This window comes from Aquarana catesbeiana, linkage group LG01 (assembly GCF_042186555.1).
Source record: "Aquarana catesbeiana isolate 2022-GZ linkage group LG01, ASM4218655v1, whole genome shotgun sequence".
Classification (NCBI taxonomy): Eukaryota; Metazoa; Chordata; class Amphibia; order Anura; family Ranidae; genus Aquarana; species Aquarana catesbeiana.
Window position 1 is genome coordinate 563,840,713 of NC_133324.1, and position 24,389 is coordinate 563,865,101.

At 42.7% G+C, this 24,389-nt stretch overlaps 1 protein-coding gene across 1 annotated transcript in view; it reads left to right on the top strand.

Moving 5' to 3' along the window:
* PCSK4 (proprotein convertase subtilisin/kexin type 4) overlaps positions 1 to 24,389 on the top strand; it is a 208,281-nt gene that overhangs the window by 149,678 nt on the left and 34,214 nt on the right. Inside the window, exons 11-13 of the mRNA XM_073596734.1 lie at positions 892 to 1,009; positions 13,299 to 13,478; positions 13,547 to 13,671. Coding sequence (XP_073452835.1) covers positions 892 to 1,009; positions 13,299 to 13,478; positions 13,547 to 13,671 — 423 coding nt within the window. The remainder of the gene's footprint in view (positions 1 to 891; positions 1,010 to 13,298; positions 13,479 to 13,546; positions 13,672 to 24,389) is intronic.

Here is a 24,389-nt window from a genome sequence, read left to right on the forward strand (position 1 = left end):
CCGGTAAGCCTTCATCCAATTGGTGGTGGATAATCTACTTGCAACCTTTCTTCATACCTATTTTCATCTTTTGATGCCATAAGGATGCCATGATCATTCATTTTATGTGTCTGGACTCATTCACACATTTGATTTATTTTTTCTGTGGACTTCACGCCCACTTTATATACACAACTTGTGTGTGTTGTGGACTCATTTGATTATGTCCCTTCACAGGTTGCATTATATATTTATTTGATTTATATGATCAACTCTCATCACAGGTTTATTATATGTTTGTCACAAGACAACTACCCGGTCTTAGTTTATTCTGAGATTGTTTATTAGCGCTGCCCTTATATTTGTCTTTTCTATTTGCAACTTCTTTTTGCTGTGCTGGCTGCTGTTGTATTGTTTAAAGGGACAGCGCAGTATTTTTTTTCACGTTTTTCCATTTGACTATGTCCTAGAGGATTGCCTGTGCTGGACTGTCCTTAAGGATTGCCTGATATCTGAAAAATACTTTTAGAAGTGACTTATGCAAGTTGCAGAGGAAAGGAGAGAGCAGACAGGATCCACACTAGATACTATGGACTGAGACAAGTGCACGCTATATGAGGATATGCTTTGTTCATTTTTCATTTCATAGGTTTACAGCCACTTAAATGCTGTATAAATTATTACAGAGCTTCAATACATTTTCCCCTTATCTGTCTGGCGTTCAGCCTTCACATGCCAGCAATGCATATGTGTATTTCAAAAGCGATTACTTTATATATGCCACGTAAGCAAGATTTCAATTGTTGGAAAGAGAATTAAGACAAAATCAAATAGAGCATACAGCATGTGAAAGATTGTGTTGTCCAAGAGAGTATATTATTCAGCATCGGGCTCTGTTTATTTTTTCTCTAGTAAGTCATCATTATGGTTATGGGCTTTTGGATGCTGGAAAACTGGTGGATCTTGCCCAGAAGTGGGAAATGACGCATCCTCAGAGAAGATGTGAGGTCAACATTGTAAACAGCCCTCAGTTAGTATTGTGTTTTATATATATTAGAAATATTTGCTACCCTAAACCAAAAAAAGTATTCCCTTAATTTGATTATATTATTTAGCACTGTAGATGGTTGAAATATTGTGTTGCCATATGGTCCTTGTCTGAAATTAAATAATGGTGACTTATTTCTCTACCATTTGTATGCACAGCATTTCTGCAAGAATTACAATGTTTTTTATTTAAATACCTCTTCATAACACTTTGCTTTCTCTAGCTGTATAACTGAAAAGGAATTGATTGATAAGGTAGTTTGCTTGCTTTGCTTTTTTAAAGGGCGCACACAAGGCTCCATGGATATCTGCTTCCCTGTCTGTTCTGTGTGGTGTGTTGGTGTGCCATTTAAAACAAAAATCGTCACAGGTTATGCATTAACATATTTGGCGGTAATGCATGGTAAAGCATCAGTTTTTTACCACAATTCATAGGTGTGACACTACCATATTTTTACAGGGAGCAGAAGGGGGGGCCCCTGCCGCTGCTGTTTCTGGGTTCTCCTGTTCAACTGGGGAGCCAGAGACCACCACATAAGATTGGGGCCAGTTGCAGACAGAGGTTGTAATAGAGTAAATAGAAGCCAAATATGTCAGGTCTCAAACCTGCATACCCCCAGGAAATGGTGAAAAATTACTGTACTAAAAATGAATAGGTGGAGCTTTAAAAGTCTTTACTGATCATCAATTTAGAGTAAACCATAAATGATGGCCCCAAAATTATTGCTCTCACTCTGACTTTTACAACAATAGACAACATTTATGGCACAGTCAGTTTACATACATGGCTGCATCCTGTACGCGCATATGCATTTGTGGGTCTGTGCAGGGTGATGCGGTTGTGAGATTATATATATATATATATATATATATATATATATATATATATATATATATATATATATATATATATATATATATATATAAATTTGTTATTATTATATATAATTTTTTTTTTGTAATAAATTTATACTTTTTTTAACTACTTTTTTTTTTTTTTTCATTTAACTTTATTGCTAGCACATGGTGGCCCCTATGTGATTGCATTGGACAGGTTACAGGTACTATTTATGGAGACATCAGGGGTTTATTAGACCCCTGATGTCTCTCCTGCCCTCCGCTACAGCTGATCAAGCACAGCACTGTACTTGATCTGCTGTGCACTCTGCATTTGGGCTGAGTTTCGTAACAATTCGAGCTGTGCATTTCTGGTTTACGCACAACAGAGGAGATCAGGGCACTAATGTTCTCTGATCTCCCTCTCACCATCCTGAAGTCAGTAGTTGTGGTCCTGGGCTCCTGAGAGGAGTGGGAGAGCCTGAGAACGACAGAGTAGAAGGAAGGGGGGAGAGAGGCAGAAACTCGCAGCTAAAATTGATACTTTTGTTCAGCTAGCTTTCAAATCTAGACCTTTAAGACTACAGATGGCCATCTCAAACAGGCGTGGTCCGTTTTTGTTACCATCAGAAAACCAGTCCTAAAAAATGCTATGCAGTCATTATTGGAATGCATACCTGTAAGACCAAGTGTGCTCAACCTGTGGCCCTTCAGCTGTTGCAGAACTACAAGTCTTGAGGCATTGCACGGCTGACGGTTACAAGCATGACCAGCAGAGGCATGATGGGATGTAGTTCCACAACCGCTGGAGGGCCACAGATTGAATACCAATGATGTAGACGGACCACTGATTTGGAGAAGCAGTGAATATGGGAGTTTATAGACATGCACTTATACTATTTTACATGTACCTCCCACTGACCAAATGGGGAGTACATGTAAATGGATTCTTCTAGCTTTTTTGTGCAGATTTTTGCTCCACTTTAAGTGTTTAACAAGAGTGGCAAACTCCCAAGACCTTAACAAATATAATATGTAAATCTCCCTTCAATGGTGTGGTCATTTGTTTTACAGTTAGCCACAAGCAAATATATACTTGGACTTACCAAAAGACAAATATCCGGTACATATACTCCAGAGGAAACTTCTAATAATACCCTTTGCTGCTATGTTCTCTGTGGCAGTGGTATCATTAATGAAACCATGGTTAAAACTTTTAATACACCGGTAAAGGGAACTGCCATTTTTATGGAAGGTCTGAAAATCATGTATGTATATAAATTTACTGTATTTTTGTGTATACAGTATACATTTATATTCATGCTGATGTCATACACTTTAAAACATCTGCATTCTTAGAGAGCAGCTCATCAGAAAATTGTAGTTGCCTGGCTGTGCTTCTGATCCAACAGCTTGAGTATTTTCTAAACCACAGACCTTGAACGAGAATGCAGATTAAAGAGTACTGACTTTGCACTGACTTTCCTTGCTGCATGCTTGCTCTGCGTTTGACTAAGAAAATATTGCATTTTAAAGTGATTCTAAAGGTTAAAATAAACATGTTATACTTATTACTTAACCTATGGTTTTGCACAGAGCAGCCCCGCTCCTTCTCTTCTTTTTGGGTCCCCTGCTGGCAGCCTTGGCTCCTCCCCCTGCCGAGTTCACCCGAATAACAAGCCTCTTGCTATGGGGGGACTTGAGCAGGCTCGCTCCTGTGAAGAGATTGTCCTTTCTCACACACAGCGTGGCTCTGACTGGCCCCCGCTCTCTCCACGTTGGCTCACTAGCTGTGGTTGACAGCAACAGGCACTAATGAGGAGAGAGAGACCCGGGGGAGCCGCTGCTCTCATGCACATTGCTGGATCGAGATGGAGCTTGAATAAGTATAAAGGGGGGAGGAGGGGGGGCTGCACCCAGAGGGTTTTTTACCTTCATGCATAGAATGCATGAAGGTAAAAACCATCTGCTTTTAGAACCACTTTAAGACCACAAGGCAACTAGCTTTTTTCAGAAAAAGATCAGCAATGAATTTCCCATTTCCTAATTGTACATTAAAAGACAGGATGACGTAGTTCAGGTACCAGTTATGCTGCTGCCTTCAGGAGATTGGACATTGGCAAAAAAAAAAGCTGTAAAGACAGCCCACTATAGCTCCTTCCTCTCCCAGTTCCCCCACGTCTGAGTGAAGCAAGCTACAATGTACTTATGCGCTACCTTTTTATCAAGATTTTCTCTACTAGCAAGATTATTCAGCTGCTGCAGAGCCATAGCAATTTTCAGGTTGAAGGACACTCGGCATAGCATTGGAGGCTATACTTGGAACCCTCTGAAAGGGAGATGGCAAGGCCAGCCTGTAATGTGCACCTGAGCTCTGGACTCAGCTTAAAGAGTTTGTTACCCTAACACTTCATGTGCCTGCTGTACCATGTACTTGTATGGGAAAGTATCCTGTTCTCTTTGTATTGCTTCCTTTATGTGAAACCCCTGGTGTTTCTGCTAGTCACTCTGCTTTCTTAATAAAAACTCACCACACTAAGCAGGAGAGCACAACGTGGTCAGTTCTCTAGTTAATCTGGGTACGCCGCCTGCTCTCCTCCAATGATCAGATCTCTCCTGACATGCTCCCCCTGCACAGCCATTCACTGGGAAGCTCAGTGTGCTGCTGCTTCTCTTCCCCCAGCTCTTATGCAGCTAAGAACAGAGGATCTGTGATCACTTATAAAAAGGGGAAAAAAGGTATTTATAATGTTTATTTTTCGTTTACAATCACTTTAAGGCGCAACTGTGGTGCAACTTGCTGTTTTACAGGCCCAAAGCCATGCTTCACCCACTGGTGGAAGCCTATCCCTGAAAAACCCTGCAGGTGTATGTCCACTGGAGGGCTGAAGCCTGTCTGGTATGTGCTTTGTGGGTGGCAGGGGGTTTATCATTTGAGTTGCAACACTTTAAAATTGTGTTGAAGAAACTCAATTGGAGCACTGTGACAAACGTTTAAGGGCGTTTTCACACAGATCATATGTGGTGGAAGACAGTGCCGATGCACTAATGTCAGTACATTGCACTTTTACCTTTTTTTGACAGAACTTTATTGAAATGTAATTTGCAACAGGTCAGTTCAACCTAATCTACGCCTTTCTCCCTCTAAAGCGCCTTCCTCACCTACTGCAGCATCAAGATTGGAGAGCATTCTGGTGATTTTTCATCTCGCTACACTTTCCCAGGAGGGGTCCTCGGATCTCATCAGGCTCCTGGCAGACTGGCAGACTCCCTATGGGTACCACGAAAAGAAAGCTCTATCTGTGTGAAAAAAAATGATAAAAATGTTGTTTGGGTACAGTGTTGCAAGACCAAGCAGTTGTCATTCAAAGTGTGACAGCGCTGAAAGCTACAAATTGGCCTGGTCAGGAAGGGCGTGAAAGTGCCCAGTTCCTTTCTCATCACCCTCACTTCTGCAAGGTGGTTTCTAAACGTGTGTTGTGTGTGTTTTTTTTTTTTTTTTTTTTTCTTTTTCTTTTCATCTTAACCAGAACATTGTTCTACCTTGTTTCTGTCTTCTAAACAACCTAAGAAGATTTATTTCCATTGTCTGCATATGGCAGGTGATGTTTATCTCCCAGCTACAGCTTCCTTTCTGCAGTCTGACTCGGTTTGTTGCTCTATGTAGGAGGCAACCTGCTTCTTGTTTCACTGTTGCTAGGTAGATGCATAAACTTTTCATTCATGTTTATGACCTCAAGGTTCCCTTTTTCACTAGATCAGTTAGTGCTTCATGGGCTTTTTAGTGACAGACATCTATATATCAGATTTGCAACGCTGCCACCTGATTTTTTGTCCACACGTTCTTTAGGTTTTACTAGGTTGATGTTCAAGCCTCAGCTGATGCTAGGTACACTCATAAGGTTCTACAGGCTTCCCTGTAGAACCCTTTCAGTTAACCTATTGATTTTAGTGGGATTGTTAGCTTTTGTTTGCTGTTGGGCAACCCAATGTACCTGAATTACTTATACACTTCAGCCCAGGGGAAGTAGCAGCTCAATGACCGGAGGACTTTTTAAAATTTGGCACTGCACTGCTTTAACTGGTAATTGCGCGGTTATGCAATGTTGTACCCAAACAAAATTTGCGGCCTTTTTTTTCCCACAAATAGAGCTTTCTTTTGATGGTAGTTGATTGCTTCTGCAATTTTTATTTTTTGCGATATAAACGGAAAAAAAATGAAAATTTTGAGAGAAAATGATATTTTCTACTTTTCAAGTCATACATTTAGGCCAAAATGTATTCAGACACCTGTCTTTGGTAAAAAAAAAAAAAAAAATGTCAATAAGCGTATATTTATTGGTTTGTGCAAAAGTTATAGCGTCTACAAACTAGGGTACATTTTCTGGAATTTACGCAGCTTTTAGTTTGACTGCCTATCTCATTTCTTGAGGTGCTAAAATGGCAGGGCAGTACAAACTCCCCCCAAATGACCCTATTTTGGAAAGTAGACACCCCAAGGAAATTGCTGAAGCATGTTGAGCCCATTGAATATTTTATTTTTTTTGTCACAAGTAATTGAAAAATGACAAAAAAAAAAGTTTTCCCTAAATGATATATTGCTCACGCATGCCTTGGTTATATGTGGAATTACACCCCAAAATATATTCTGCTGCTTCTCCTGAGTATGGGGATACCACATGTGTGGGACTTTTTGGGAGCCTAGCCGCGTACAAGACCCCAAAAACGAAGCACCGCCTTCAGGCTTTCTAAGGGCGTAAAATGGTGTTTTCACTTCCTCACTACCTATCACAGTTTTGGGAGGCCATGAAATGACAAGATAGCACAAAACCCCTCCATATGACCCCATTTTGGAAAGAAGACACTTCAAGCTATTTGCTGAGAGGCATGTTGAGTCCATGGAATATTTTATATTTTGCCACAAGTTGTGGGAAAATTACAGTGTTTTTTTTTTTTTTGCACAACGTTGTCCCTAAATTATATATTCAAACATGGCATGGTTATATGTGGAATTACACCCCAAAATACATTCTGCTGCTTCTCCTGAGTACGGGGATACCACATATGTGGATATTTTTGGCAGTCTAACCGTGTACAGGACCCCGAAAACCAATCACCGCCTTCAGGCTTTCTAAGGGCGTACATTTTTGATTTCACTCTTCACTGCGTGTCAGTTTCGGAGGCCATGAAAAGCCCAGATAGCACAAAACCCCCCAAATGACCTAATTTTGGAAAATAGACACCCCAAGCTATCTGCTAAAAGGCATGTTGAGTATTTTGCAGATCTCACTTTTTGTCACAAAGTTTTGAAAATTGAAAAAAGAAAAAAAAATACATTTTTCTTTCCTTTCTTATTTTTCAAAAATAAATGAGATCTGCAAAATACTCACCATGCCTCTTAGAAAATACCTTGGGGTGTCTACTTTCCAAAATGGGGTCATTTGGGGGGGGGGGGGGTTGTGCTATCTGGACATTTCAGGGCCTCCGAAACTGTGATGGGTAGTGAGGAAGTGAAATCACTATTTTACGCCCTTAGAAAGCCTGAAGGCATTGATTTTGGGGTCCTGTACGCGTGGCTATGCTCCCAAAAAGTCTCACACATAAGGTATCCCTGTACACAGCAGAAGCGGTAGAATGTATTTTGGGGTGTAATTCCACATATAACCATGCCATGTTTGAACAATATATCATTTAGTGACAACTTTGTGCAAAAAAAAAAAAAAGTGTAATTTTCCCGAAACTTGTAGCAAAATATAAAATATTCCATGGACTCAACATGCCTATCAGAAAATAGTTTGGGGTGTCTACTTTCCAAAAAGGGGTCATTTGGGGGGGGTTTGAACTGTCCTGGCATTTTATGCACAACATTTAGAAGCTTACGTCACACATCACCCACTCTTCTAACCACTTGAAGACAAATCACTTTCTGACACTTTTTGTTTACATGAAAATTTTTTTTTTTGCAAGAAAATTACTTTGAACCCCCAAACATTATATATTTTTTTTTAAAGCAAAGGCCCTATAGATTAAAATGGTGGGTGTTGCAATTTTTTTTTCACCCAGTATTTGTGCAGCGATTTTTCAAACGCAATTATTTTGGAAAAAAAACACCCTTTTTTTAAATTTTAATGCACTAAAACACACTATATTGCCCAAATGTTTGATGGAAAAAAAAAAAAAAAGATGATCTTATGCCGAGTACATGGATACCAAACACAACATGCTTTAAAATTGCGCCCAAACGTGCAGGGGCGACAAACTACATACATTTTTAAAAGCCTACAGGTTACCATTTTAGATTTACAGAGAAGGTCTACTGCTAAAATTACTGCCCTCGATCTGACCTTTGCAAGGATACCTCACATGCATGGTGCAATTTCTGTTTACATATGACACCAGACCGACGTTTGCCTGTGCGCATGAGCACGGGGGGGGGGGGCGGGGGTGTTTTTTTGTTTGTTGTTTTTTTTAATTATTTATTTTGCTTTTTTATTATATTTTTAAACTGTTCCTTTTCTTTTCTTTTTGTTTATTTTATTGTTATCTCGGGAAATGTAAATAGGTAGTGACAGGTACTCCTTCCTTTTTTTTTTTTTTTTTTTTAAAGAAAATTGGGGTCTATTAGACCCTAGATCCCTCCTCTGTCCTCAAAGCATCTGACCACACCAAGATCGGTGTGATAAAATGCTTTGCCAATTTCCCAATGGTGCTGTTTATATCTGGCGAAACCTAAGTCATGAAATGCTCGTAGCTTCTGGTTTCTTAGTCCATAGAGATAATTGGAGCCATTCTGGTCTCTGATCAGCTCTATGGTCAGCTGGCGGAACCACCGGCTGCATTCTCGGGCTCCCTGTTGGGACAGGAGAGCACGAGAAAACCGTGGAAAACGGTGGGGGGGGGGGGGACATTCCATCCCACTGCTTATAAAAGCAGTCTAGAGGCTAATTAGCTGCTAGGATTGCTTTTACATGAAAGCCGACCGCTGGCTGAAAAGAATGATACCAAGATGCTACCTAAACCTGCAGGCATCATTCTGGTATAACCACTCAAAGTCCACCAGTACCAGTACAATGCTGGTCCTTGTTGGGCAAACATTGTAATGTTCTTTTTTTTCATGCAGCCTGTGGGCTGAACGAAAAAAAGAGATTGATCGGTGGGTATGCCCACCATTAGAATATCGCCCTTCATCCACCCACTTCTAATGATGGGCATACATGCACCATTTTTTCTTTTTTAACTGTGGTAGTGAAATCACCTGCGACAGCGCTGGGGTCACGGCTTTACGTATCGTGGGAGCAAACACTGTTGCTGTCAAGATAAATAAACCCGTGCTGCAGCTGAATGGCATACCTGCTAAGCAAATGATGGTTAACAATAAAACAAAGTAATATTACAGTATAACAGTAAGGCTTACCATACCTGCAAAGCAAATACAATAAAACATAGTAAAAATAAAACATTGCAATCTGTGCCTAAAAAAATATATGCCGAAGCATGGGGGTGGATTGCCACCCCTAATGTTAGGAGCAAATCGCTGCTCCACCCCTGCCCCCATACTACGGCATATATGCTTTTTTTTTTTTTTTTTTTTAAACTGTGGTGCTGAAATCACCTCCTACAGCGCTGGAGTCACGGCTTTATGTATCGTGGGAGCAAAAGTTGTTGCTGTCAAGATAAATAAACCTGTGCTGCAGCTGAACGGCGTACCTGCTAAGCAAATGATGGTTAACAATAAAACAAACATTACAGTATAACATACCATACCTGCAAAGTAAATACAATAAAACATAGTAAAAATAAAACAGAGAGAGAACGATAGATATAGAGCAATAGTGAGCGGACAGTAGAGAGGGAACATAAAAGAGAGAACAATAGAGAGTGAGAGAAGAAAAATACAACCAACTATTTTTGGATTTTTTATTTTATATTTTTTTGTGTGGGATTTTTTTTTCACTTTTTTAACTGTAAAACTAAAAAAAACTGTAAACTGAACGTTGCAGATTAGGGTCTCTCAATATGTGATGGCCATCACATCTTTCGAGACCCTGTGTTAGTGTGCCTAGGACTGTGTGATGCTGTACCCTACGCTAATACTCCACTAGTGTGTGGTAGCATTGGAAACAGTCACCAATGCAGAGACCAGGTTGGTCAGGACAGGAGGGATAATAATGCCTAAATCCGCGTTTTCTGCAGACACGACATCTTCTTTGGGGTGTTCTTTGGGTAGACGTACCAGGGAGGACATAAGGAAAATGCCTCTCATGCAGCCGGCTCACTGCATTTGCATTGGGAAGTTGGGCCAAAGCACCGTCTGGAAGCAGAAGGGCTGTGACTATCTCTTCCTGGAACTTAAGAAAGGATCCTGTCCGTCCTGAAGCTAGCACAAAAGCGTTCAGCAGAGCCAATTGAAATAAATATACAGACACTTTTTTGCACCAGTGTCTGGCCTTACGGGCAATTGGGTACGGCGCCAACAACTGGTCATTGAGGTCCACCTCTCCCATATTAAGGTTGTATTCGTGGACACAGAGGGGCAACACCAGTTGCCATAGGAATTTGGACCGTCGTGTCTGCGTGAAGCGAGGAAAGAAAAAAAAAACATTCCGTGAATCCCTCCACTTCACTGCTAACAAATTATTACACCTCAAACAGGCTCTCTCCCCCGTCTAAGTCGAGATTCTACAAGCCGTTGGGGGAAGCCCCGGCGATTAGATCGCACGGTGCCACATGCGCCAATTCCACAATCAAAAATGTGACTAAAAAGTGGCACGTTTGTGTAATAATTGTCCACATACAAGTGGTACCCCTTTCCGAATAAGGGTGGCACCAAGTCCCACACTATCTTATCCAGCGCTCAGTATGTAGTCTGGGCAGTTTTCCGGCTCTACGTGACTATCTCCTCGTAAACCATAAAACTATATGTATAGCCTGTTGCCCTGGCACAGAGCTTATACATCTTGACCCCGTATCTGACACGCTTGCTGGGAAGATACTGTTTGATAGACAAGCCGCCAGAAAACTTGATCAGGGACTCATCAACACAGACAACTTGATCGGGAGTAAACAAGGCTGCAAAACTTTGGTTGAAGTGGTTTATGAGGGGCCGAATTTTGTAGAGCCGATCAAATCCAGGGTCACCCCAAGGACGACAGAGTTCATTGTCGCTGAAGTGCATGAACTGAAAGATCTGCTCGAATCGTGTCCTGGTCATGGAGGCAGAGATCACGGGCGTATGGTGAATTGGGTCAGTGGACCAATATGAACGCAACTCACTCTTTTTAGTTATGCCCATGAGGAGAGAGAGGCCCACAAAGGTCTTAAATTCGGAAACTGTAATTGGTTTCCAATCTCTGGCAAGGATCAGCTGGGGATTAGCGGCGATGAATTGACCAGCATACAAATTGCTTTGGTCCATAATAGATTTATAGAGATCTTCCGTGAAAAAATAGCGAATAAAAATCAAGTGACGTAAAATCAAGTGTTTCCACCTAATTCCGGGTTGGCCAGTGAATGGGGGAAGTACGGGTGCTGCAGAAGTGGTGGGTTCCCAATTAGGATTGGCGAATGCAGCAGGAAGGGCACTATGGGCTCGACTGGCCTGTGTTTGTCTTCTTCTTGGTGGCAGCAGGACACTACGCATGCTTGCCACCTCGCCAGCTTGAACTGCACTTATGGGACTCGCCACGTCACCAAGTGTTACTGCAGTGCTGGATGTACGACCAGGATGTACTAGGCCGCTGGTGCTTGCCAGTTCACCAGAAGGATGAGCGGCGCTAGTACTGGCTCTCTGCTTCATACGAGGGACCTGTGGTTCTTGCGCCTCAACGACAGTAGAAGAAGAACGGGGTCTGGTACGCCTGACCTTGGCAGGGACCACAACTCCGTCATCAGAGCTATCTGTCAGGGTGCCACTGCTGTCTACAGGTTCATATTCCGAGCCTGAATCTGACAGATGAGTGACTTCCTCTTCACTATCTGTCATGCTCAGAAACGTGTAGGCCTCTTCACTAGTGTACCTTCGATTTGACATTTTGGGCTCTAAATTTACAAGTACACTAGTGAGACTCACAGGTAAAAAAAATCACCTGACTGCCAGCGACTGATTCAAACGCTGCAAAAAAAACTGTTAGCATTAGCAGGGATTAGGCCTGACTCTGCAAACGTTGCAGTTATGTGTTTTGTGTTTTTGTAAGTGACAGTGATCGATTGATAATGCACTTAGGTGGGCTAGGCTGGGCAGGGCGGAGGGGCTAAATGCAGGTGCTAGCAGGTATCTGGGCTGATTCCGCTAACATTGCGTTTTTGGGAACCCTAAACTGCTGGGGACGCTAGTATAGATCTTATCAGATCATATATCGATCCCTTAAGACACTATACTACTAAAGGGAGGTGTATGGTGCGTGGGTGTTGGCGCTATTGGCACTGAGCTGACGCTGAATGAGGCGACGCAGAACCTAACTTTGATCACCCGCCATGTGATCAGAGGGTTACACTCTTATTGGGTAAAATACAGCGGGTGCCCTGACGCTATAAAAAATAAACTAGCTAAACTGCGTCACCCGTGACACTTATACAGTGATCACTGGTGACGGGGTAATCAAGGGGTTAAACCTTTATTAGGGGGGGTCCCTAGACCTATCTGGACCTGAGACTAATTACCCTAATGCTGATTTTTGTCACTAATGACACCAGTACAGCGATAAAAAAAAAAATCTGAATGCTGTACTGGGTGATACGGTGACAGTTGGTGAAGGGGTTAACTGGGGGGGTGATCGGGGGTGAATAGTGTGCCTACGTGACCTGGTGTCAGTGTAGTGTTGGTGCAACTCACTGTTAGATGTTATCTCTCCTCGGTCTGGAACGGAAAAGAACAACACGAGGAGAGATGACATCACTTCCCCTTTCGGTGTTTACAGTTACATGACAGGGGAAGGATCTCATTCGTCAGGATCGATCACCAGGTCTAGGCCAGATTTCATTGGCCTGGACCTGGAGATTGATCGGTTCCTGATCAAATCCACTCGTCACGGGCGCAACGTATAGCTACGACGCTTCACGCAGCCGGACCAACCTGCTGCAGTATAACTGCGGCGGCTGGTCCGGAAAACCGGTTAATCCTGTGTCCTATAATGTATGATTAAAAAAAAAAGCTACAATATCGAACACCTGTCCTTCCCTTCTATTATCCACTCCTGCTAATGCTTGTTAACAAAATGAAGGCATGCTGGGAGTGGGAGGGGTTAAAGTTGGCTTGTTTTGTCTTTGTCCTATCTCCTAAAGGCAGTAGCATAACCAAATGTACCTGAATTGCTTCATCTTGTGTCCCATAATGGACTCCAAGAAAGGGATTTTAAAGCAAGTCAAAACTTTTATTTCTCTCCTCAAGGTTTCCTTTAAATAGTGGTTCAGTTTTTCTCTTTTTGAATCTCTTACAGGAAACTGACTTCTGGGCTTATTGTAAGCAGAAACATCAGTGCCTGTGCTGGATCTCCTAACTATATACTGTCCTTAGAACATGTCCAGGCCCAAATATCTCTTAGTTATACCCGGAGGGGTGACCTTCAAATTTTCCTCACCAGTCCGATGGGCACGCGTTCTGTTCTGGTATCTCTAAGGTGAGAATATATTTTTAAAAAGGTGTCCTCATAATTGAAGGTCCTTAATGTTTGGATTGTCTTCACAGACCGTATGACCTGAGCAGTGCAGGTTACAGAAAATGGACTTTTATGACCACCCACAGCTGGGATGAGAACCCACAGGGTACATGGACCCTAGAGCTAGTGAACAACGGAAACGTCTGGAATAATGGTGCGTGCATTAGCTTTTTTTTTTTTTTTTTTTTTTTTTTTTTTTTTTTTTTTTTTAAGAATTACTTGTTTAATGGACATTTGTAATCGATATATGGGTATTTATGAGATGATATTGTTTTTTTATGTGGTAGTTTTTCTATAGATGCTTAAGGTCTTATCCTCTTTGAGGATTTGGGGAGTGATATATACAGTATCTCACAAAAGTGAGTACACCCCTCACATTTTTTGTAAATATTTTATTATCTTTTCATGTGACAACACTGAAGAAATTACACTTTGCTGCAATGTAAAGTAGTGAGTGTACAGCTTGTATAACAGTGTAAATTTGCTGTCCCCTCAAAATAACTCCACACACAGCCATTAATGTCTAAACTGCTGGCAACAAAAGTGAGTACACCCCTAAATGAAAATGTCCAAATTGGGCCCAATTAGCCATTTTCCCTCCCTGGTGTCATGTAACTCGTTAGTGTTACAAGGTCTCAGGTGTGAATGGGGAGCAGGTGTGTTAAATTTGGTGTTATCGCTCTCACTCTCTCATACTGGTCACTGGAAGTTCAACATGGCACCTCATGGCAAAGAACTCTCTGAGGATCAGAAAAAAAAGAATTGTTGCTCTACATAAAGATGGCCTAGGCTATAAGAAGATTGCCAAGACCCTGAAGCTGAGCTGCAGCACGGTGGCCAAGACCATACACTTGTTTAACAAGACAGGTTCCACTCAGAACAGGCCTCACCATGGTCGACCAAAGAAGTTGAGTGCACATGCTCAGCATCCTATCCAGAGGTTGTCTTTGGGAAATGGACGTGTAAGTGCTGCCAGCATTGCTGCAGGGGTTGAAGGGGTTGGGGGGTCAGCCTGTCAGTGCTCAGACTATACGCCGCACACTGCACCAAATTCGTCTGCATGGCTATCATCCCAGAAGGAAGCCCCTTCTAAAGATGATGCACAAGAAAGCCTGCAAACTGTTTACTGAAGACAAGCAAGCTAAGGACATGGATTACTGGAACCATGTCCTGTGGCCTGTTGAGACCAAGATAAACTTATTTGGTTCACATGGTGTCAAGCCTGTGTGGCGGCAACCAGGTGAGGAGTACAAAGACAAGTGTGTCTTGCTTACAGTCAAGCATGGTGGTGGGAGTGTCATGGTCTGGGGCTGCATGAGTGCTGCCAGCACTGGGAAGCTACAGTTCGTTGAGGGAACCATGAATGCCAACATGTACTGTGACATACTGAAGCAGAGCATGATCCCCTCCCTTCAGAGACTGGACCGCAGGGCAGTATTCCAACATAAGAACCCCAAACACACCTCCAAGACGACCACTGCCTTGCTAAAGATGCTGAGGGTAAAGGTGATTGACTGGCCAAGCATGTCTCCAAACCTAAACCCTATTGAGCATCTGTGGGGCATCCTCAAATGGAAGGTGGAGGCGCGCAAGGTCTCTAGCATCCACCAGCTTCGTGATGTCGTCATGGAGGAGTGAAAGAGGACTCCAGTGGCAACATGTGAACTCCATGCCCAAGAGGGTTAAGGCAGTGCTGGAAAATGGTGGCCACACAAAATATTGACACTTTGCGCCCAATTTGGACATTTTCACTTAGGGGTGTACTCACTTTTGTTTGCAGAGGTTTAGACATTAATGGCTTTGTAGATTTCTTTTTGAAGGGACAGCAAATTTACACTGTTGTACAAGCTGTGCACTCACTACTTTACCTTGTAGCAAAGTGTAATTTCTTCAGTGTTGTCACATGAAAAGATATAATAAAATATTTACAAAAATGTGAGGGGTGTACTCACTTTTGTGAGATACTGTAGGTCTGAGACATGCATTTTGAGTTATAAACTTTTATATGTTTCTAAACTAGCGATCCCATTTTTCTCCCCTATGTTTGAATAATGATAGAGCCTACAAGGATCACACTGCTTAAAGCTGTATTAAACCCAAAAAGAAAAGTGTAATACAGTAAAACCTTGAATTGCAAGCATAATTTGTTCCGGAAACGTGCTTGTAATCCAAAGCACTCGTATATCAAAGCAAATTTCCTTATAAGGAATAATAGAAACGCAGATGATTCATTCCACAACTATTTATTCAGAAGTCCTCCAGTCTATAGCCCTTATAAAAAGATTATAGCAATGTAACTTCAAGGCAACCTCAGGGAATGCCTGGGTAATCTTCCTGTAATGTTGGATCCAAATCACATCAGTTAGGATGAGGATCCTGCTAAGGGCTCATGCACACTGCAACTAAATAAAACAGCTTTCAGCTTAAAGAAGCTTGTACTTCTTTTTTTGTGCTCTTGTGCACGTTTTTATTGAGTTTTTGTGGCCTTCTTTGAGCTTTAAGCATAAGGGTTTTTTTTCACAAATCCTCCATAACCACTTGCCTACAAGGCACTTTCACCCCCTTCCTGCCCAGGCCAATTTTCAGCAATGTCACACTTTGACAATTCCGAATTAATTTTTTATCATTTTTTCTCACAAATAGAGCTTTCTTTTGGTGGTATTTAATCACTACTGGGTTTATTTTTTACTTTAAAAAATTGAAAAAAACAGGATTTTTTTTCTACTCACCGTAAAATCCCTTTCTCTGAGACAGACCCAGCACTTCCATTCTTGACCTTAGGGTTATATCACCACCATCAGGAGTAGGACTAGGCAGAAAAAAAGAACAAGCACAGCACCGCTTAAGGGCAGTCCTTACTGGTATTAACCCCCCCCCACTCTGCTACAGGCAGCTCAGTTCGTTACAAAGCAGTACAAACACAAACAGGAGGGGTGGGTGCTGTGTCCATCAATTAACTCAGAAAGGGATTTTACAGCGAGTAAAAAAAAAAATCCAGTTTTCTTCTTCATTCATTGACAGACACAGCACTTCCATTCTTGACCCTAGGGACGTCCCAAAGCAGTGCCACAACGAGGGGTGGGAACACAGAAAAAAAGGAAAAATAACCTCCACCCAAACCGAACCCCCTGTAAGGAGAGGCAAAACCTCAGACGCCCGCCTGCAAAAACTTTGCGGCCGAAACATGCATCCGAAGATGCACAAACATCCACCCTGTGTAACTTGGTGAAAGTGTGCATGGACGACCAGGTAGCTGCCTTACACACTTAAGAAACAGACGCTTGATGTTGGAAGGCCCAGGAAGCACTAATCGCCCTGGTAGAAAGCACCATGACGGGAAAGGGGGCACCCGCACCCTAATGGCAATAAGCCTGGACAATAGTCTGTCTGATCCAACGAGAAATCGTGGCCGAAGAGGCCTGTCAGGCCCTTCCTTGGGCCATCCACATTTACAAACAGCGAATCTGACTTCTGAAAAGGAGCCGTAGCCGACATATACACACGGAGAGCCCGAACCACATCCAAAGAGTGCAAGGCGACCTCCTTGGGGTGAGACGGTCGAGGACACAAGAAAGGAAGGACAATCTCCTCGTTTAGATAAAAGGCAGATGCCACCTTAGGGAGAAACGAGGGATGCGGACACCGCCTTATCCTTTTAGAGAACCAAGTAGGGAGACCTACACGACAAGGTCGCCAGCTCAGAAACTCGCTGAGTGGACGTAATAGCCACTAGAGAGACAACCTTCTGAGAGAGCCTGAGTAAGGAGATCTCCCTAATGTTCTTGAACAGGGACTTCTGAAGTACCGAGAGCACCAGGTTTAGATCCCACAGAGACAGTGGAGAGCATACCGGGGGAGCCACGTGCCAAACCCCTTGAACAAAGGTATGCACCGAGTCAGCAGCCAACGGCTGCTGAAAAAAGATAACCAGAGATATTTGCCTCTTGATAGTGCTCAAAGCCAGATTCTGATTAACCCCATGCTGCAGGAATACAAGGATCTTAGACACCGAATAGGAGCGCTGATGCCACCCCACCGCCACAAAGAAATGTAAGCCTTCCAGGTGCGATGATAAATCCTCCGTGAAGTGGACTTACGTGCCCTCAACATGGTGGGAATCACAAACCGGCAACCCCCGGTCTCTCAGCACCTGGTTTTCAATACCCAGGCCGTCAAAGCCAGAGAAGGTAAAGCAGGGTGGAATATCGGTCCCTGGGACAGGAGGTCCTCCCACACCGGCAGTCGCCAGGGGGCGTCTGCCACCATCTGTACCACGTCGGCCAACCAAAAATATGTAGAAGAATACATATCGGCCTAAACTATGAGACACACATATATATATATATAGATATATAATATAATATTTTTTTTGGCATATTTAATATAGCAATAAGTGTTATAATTTCTTTTTTTTTTCTTTTTGATAGCGCAAAAAATAAAAACTGCAGAGGTGATCAATTACTACCAAAGGAAAGCTCTATTTGTGGGTGAAAAAAGGACGTTAATTTTGTTTGGGTACAACGTTGCACGACCGCGCAATTGTCAGTTAAAATGACGCAGTGCCGAATCGCAAAAAATGTTCTGGTCATTAAGGGGATAAAATCTCCTGGTTAATAAGGTTTCTTGGTGATCTTCAATACCCATTTTTTTTTTATTTTTTGCATGACCTTAGGCTGGATTCACACCTATGCATTTTTAGTGCTTTTTGTATTTTGCAGATTTGCACTACAGAACGTGTTCCATAGGAAACCATGTTAAATAGACTGTAGTGCAAATCTGCAAAATGCAAAAAGCACTAAAAATGCACAGGTGTGAATCCAGCCTTAAAGTGGATGTAAACCCAATGTCATCCTTTCTAAACTACTGCCATAGGGGTTATCTATAAGGATATACATGCCTCCTGCATGTATCTTTACCTGTCAAATGTCTCCCCTCTGTCTGTTATGAGAGCTGAAAAACTGCAGATTCTGTAGGTGGGTCTGTTGTCTGGAGCTCGGTGGGTGGAGTCGTGATGTCAGTAGACTCCCCGCCCACCTCTACACTCCCCTTATCAATATGCATTTTCTCCTGTGTATTTCTAACTGAACTTCTGCTATGATCTCTAACATCCAGTGAAAAAACAGGAAAGTAACCACATGACTTCAGCATGCCAAATCATGCTGAGGTGTGATACAGCCAATCCTTGCAGAGCTGCTGAAGAAAGGAGTGGGAGGGAATTAAAAAATACTACATGTCTCTTAGGCCTCTTTCACACGGACGATCCGTATGTCCGTTTTTCATCCTTCCGTTTTCTGATGAAAAACGGACATACATTCATCCCTATGGAACGTCAGATGTCAGCGGTGACATGTCCGCTGACATCCGACCCGCTCCAATCCGAAAAGTGTAACGGAGGAAAAACCTACTTTTCCATCCGTTTTCGGATCGGATTGGGTGACGACGGACACTACGGTCCGTCATCATCCGATCCCCCCATAGGGGAGAGCGGCGCTCTGACAGGTCCGCCGCTGCACAGCGTGCAGCGATGGACCTGTCATCTTCCTGCTCAGCGGGGATCGGCGGAGCGATCCCCGCTGAGCAAGCGGGTGTTCACGGGGCGGATCATCACTGATCTGCCCCGTGTGAAAGAGCCCTTAGGCTAGTGCACGAGATGTAAATCACCTGTCACTCACAGCAAGGGGGAGGATTTGACAGTTTTTCTCAGTTTGTCAAGATTTCTCTCACTGAACAATAAGAAGATTGCTCAGAGATGGATTAACTCTGTGTGGCAAGACTGGGCTCAATGATAGGAAATCTTATACTCTACAGTATTTAAAAAAAAAATAAAAAATTTCGGGTTTACATCCACTTTAAGGAACCACACCTGTTAATTTAGGTGAGGGCCCCAGCACAGGGATACGGTTCTGACCTTGAACCACCCTGTATATCAGCTAATTATCAGTCTGCCTGGGTGTCTTTTTATACATTTTTGAGTCATTGTAAAATGATGCCTAAGCTGGAGCCAAATTGTTCTGGGTGGAATTCATATGACGTCCTACCCAGAATGGGCCGCACTCCGGCATGATCTGTCCCCCGCTGTGTCCACTGGACATAGCTGATGACTAATCGGTGTTCCAGCCCACTGCCAGTACTATGTGATCACTGTGGCCAATCACGGCAGGTCACAAGACCATTGTACACAATGAATGGCTTTGATTCATGCCATTTATTGTGTGCAATTGTGTTGCTAGCTGTGATTGGTCACAGTGATTACACGGTACAGACCAGGGCAATCACAGCCCATATGTACCATGTGATTAGCTGTGGCCAGTCACAGATAATCACAACAATACACACTGAATGAATCTATTTCTATGGTAACACTGTATTGCTCTGGTCACAGTATGTAAAATTAAAAAAAGTGGCGGGGGAATGAAAATAAAGGGAAAAAAATGAGAAAATTGATTTATACGCTTGCCGATCTGCCGCCATCGTTATACGGTGGCAGGTCGGCTCTCCTGCGCAAATTGCTGTAGCTGTGCGGCGGCGCACGCTGCAGGAATGTGCCTGCGATCGCCTATTACAGAGATAGATGGCCTTTGTAAACAAGGCGATTCCCCATTCTGACAGGAGACATGACAGGGATCTACTGTTACCAGTGATCGGAAACAGTGATCTCTGTCATGTCCCTGGTAGCCCATCCCCTCTAGAGTTAGAACACACCTAGGGAACACATTTAACCGCTTGATCGCCCCTTAGCGTTAAAGTGGATGTAAACCCGAAATTTTTTTTTTTTTTTTTATGTCATAATGTACAGTATAAGATTTCCTATCATTTGAGCCCAGTCTTGCCACAAAGAGTTAATCCAGCTCTGAGCAATCCTCTTTTATTGTTTAGTGAGATAAAACTTGACAAACAGAGAAAAACTTTGTCAAATCCTCCCCCTTGCTGTGAGTGACAGGTGATTTACATATCTCGTGCACTAGCCTAAGACATGCATTATTTTTTAATTCTCACCCCCACTCCTTTCTTCAGCAGCTCTGCGAGGATTGGCTGTTCCACACCTCAGCATGATTTGGCATGCTGAAGTCATGTGGTTACTTTCCTGTCTTTTCACTGGATGTTAGAGATTATAGCAGAAGTTCAGTGTAAGAAACACACAGGAGAAATGCATATTGACAAGGGGAGTGTAGAGGTGGGCGGGGAGTCTACTGACATCACGACTCCACCCACCGAGCTCCAGACAACAGACCCACCCACAGAATATGCAGTTTTTCGGGTCTCATAACAGACAGAGGGGAGACATTTGACAGGTAAAGATACATGCAGGAGGCATGTATATCCGTATAGATAACCCCTATGGCAGTAGTTTAGAAAGGATGACATTGGGTTTACATCCACTTTAACCCCTTTCCTGCCGGTGACATTTACACAGTAATCGGTGGCTATTTACTGCACTGATCGCTGTATAAATGTCGGTGGTCCCAAAAAAAATGTCAAGTCTCCAATCTGCCCGCCGCAATATCGCAGTCCCGCTAAAAAGCACAGATAGCTGCCATTACTAGTAAAAAATATTAATATAATAAAAATGCCATAAACCTACCCCTATTTTGTAGATGCTATAACTTTTACGCAAACCAATATATGCCTATTGCGATTTTACCAAAAATATGTAGAAGAATATATATGTATATGATGTATACATTTTTTTTGAAAATGTGTTATAGTATAGCGCAAAAAATAAAAACCGCAGAGGTGATCAAATACCACCAAAAGAAAGCTCTATTTATGGGGAAAAAAAGGATGTCAGTTTGTTTGGGTACAGCGTACCATGCAATTGTCAGTTAAAGCGACGCAATGCCGTATAGCAAAAAATGGCCTAATCATTCAAGCATGAAAAACATTTTTTAAAGTCAGCAGCTACAAATACTGCAGCTGCCGACTTTTAAAATAAGGACACTTACCTGTCCAGGGCGCCCGCGATGTCCTTGCCCAAAGCCGACCCGTCCCTCGGCTCCAGGTGAATGCGCCGGCATCTTCAGTAAGGGAATCAAGAAGTGAAGCCTTGCGGCTTCATAGCCTGGTTCCCTACTGTGCATGTGTGAGTAGCACTGCTTGTTCTGAGTGGTCCCTGCTGTCTTCTGGGACCTGTGTGTCTCCCAGAAGACAGTGGGGGGGGGCAGAGGAGGGGCCAGACATGGCGTTGATCGCCGTGGATACTGCGGCAATCTTTCGCCAGAAGTGAGAGCAAATACCTGGATTAGACAGGTATCTGCTCCCCACTGAAAGGTGCCAAATGTGACGAGGGGGGGGGGGGGGCAGGAACCGGATCAGCAAAAATTCCAATTCTGGGTGGAACTCCGCTTTACAGGGGCAAATCCTTCCGGGGCTGAAGTGGTTAACCTTTTTATTTAATTTTTTTTTTCATGCTGTCCCCAGTCAGTGTCCCTGCTCACCGCCACATGATGACGCTGGACTGCACTGCAATTTTTTTTTTTTTACATTTCTTCATTTTCCCAAAAAATTGCGACAAAAAAAAAAAAAGATATGTTCAAAAGACTCATTATGCTTCATAGAATATATGTTAGGGTGCTTTCCAAAATGGGGCATTTTGTGGGCATTCCATTGTCCTGGTGCTCCAGGGCCTTCAAAAGTTTAATGGGTAGTCAAGAAGTTAGATGTGTAGTTTATGTCCCTAGAACAGCTGATGGTGGTCCCTCCCTGCATGTTGGGCCTCTCTGTGGCCAGGCTGTGAAAGTCTCACACATGTGGTATCGCCATACTCGGGACTAGTTGCAGAATGTGTTTGGGGGTTTAGTTGCAAGTATGCATATGCCATGTGACAGAAATAACCTGTTAATATGACAATATTGTGAAAAAAAATCTTAATTTTGCAAAGAATTGTGGGAAAAATTTTACAACTTCAAAAAAACTCACCATGCCTCTTACTAAATACTTTGGATTGTCTGCCAAAAGATAGCTCTATTTGTGTGATAAAAAAGTCATATGGGTATAGTGTTGCATGAATTGTCATTCAAAGTGTGACTGCGCTGAATGCTGAAAATTAGCCTGGGCAGGAGGGGGGTAAAAGTGTCCAGTATTGAAGTGGTTAAAAACAGAGCAAAACATCTTTTTTTTTTTTCTTTTGGCATAAAGGCCTGTTCACACAGCAATGAACAGTGGAAACTGCCTGTTATTGTGCAGCAACTGCCGGTTTTGGCTGCAGTTAGCCAGCGGTAGGGGGCAATATGGTGTGCATTTCAGCGCTTCACACAGCTCCCTTTTTGTTTTCTGCTTTAATTGCTTTCATGTTGCTGTACATTAGGGCGGTGCATTGTGCTGCTGTACAGTGCTGTGTGATCCTGTCCAGCTCGCTGTGATAAAAAGCAGCATGTCTACAAGTTGACATCGCTGCACTCCAGGACAGGTAAGTGTCCTATTATTAAAAGCCAGCAGCTGCAGTATGTGTAGCTGCTGACTTTTAATTTTTGCAGTGGTGGGTGGACCTCCGCTTTTAAGTAAATAACTTGCAAACTGCACATTCTCTACTCGTTTAGTAAGTCAATCCCATAGACTTTCATTGTAATGTTCCGTACACACGGTCGGACTTTGTTCGGACATTCCGACAACAAAATCCTAGGATTTTTTCAGACGGATGTTGGCTCAAACTTGTCTTGCATACACACAGTCACACAAAGTTGACGGAAAATCCGATCATTCTGAACGCGGTGACGTAAAACACGTACGTCGGGACTATAAACGGGGCAGTGGCCAATAGCTTTCATCTCTTTATTTTTTCTGAGCATGCGTGGCACTTTGTCCGTCGGATTTGTGTACACACGATCGGAATTTCTGACAACGGATTTTGTTGTCGGAAAATTTTATATCCTGCTCTCAAACTTTGTGTGTCGGAAAATCCGATGGAAAATGTGTGATGGAGCCTACACACGGTCGGAATTTTCGACAACACGGTCCTATCACACATTTTCCGTCGGAAAATCCGACCGTGTGTACGGGGCATTAGAAGGAGCAGTAAAGCACTATTGTGTAGGACTGCAAAGATATGAAGTAGAGTATGGATATGTAACAGCTTAATAAGCCACCTCCATATTCATACTTAATTCAAACGATTCACAAAATAAAGTATTAAAACACGTTAAATAAATATGTGCCATAAGTTGATCTTTTTAACAGAAAGTTTTTAATTTTATAAAGCAAGTGTAACAGAACAGAAATAATACAAAGGTAAGGGAAAAACAAACACAACAAAAAAAAGAGGGAGAAACTAAAATAATGTACATACAATACGCAGTGAAATCAAACACAGCAGATGTGGGTATTAATCATTAACCTTCTAGTAGTCAAATATTAATAACCAGAGTAGAAGCATCAAGTTGGGGATGGGGAGGGGGGAAGAGGAATTGGGAACTCCTTCATCCTTTCCGAAAGGGGGGATAAGATGCCTATGCCTGTGCAATATCAGTCTGTTCATTAATATGCAAAAAACGGTCTCCCTGATTTAGAAGTCCTAAAGCTAAGATGTATAAGGGATTCCTTCATAAGGTCGTGACCTCACCTATTCAAACTGAGCCGTCTAGAGCCTCAAAGGGTTCAGGGTGGGTGTCCTCGGGTCTCCATTCTTAGTCAAGGGTCAATTGTTCTTCACGCACCCAAGAGCCCCATATTTTAGTAAATTTTTTCGGACAATTGCGGCCTAGGTATGTCAATTTGTATAGTGGGAGAGCATTGTTAATGAGCTTTTTCCACTGTTGTACCGTCGGTGGTTCAGTCCCCTTCCTCCTAAGCAGGATTGCCTTTCTAAAAGACTGTGTAAAACACAAATATCTTCTTGGATTGTGGGGCCGGTAAATTATCCACTATTCCCAGCAACAG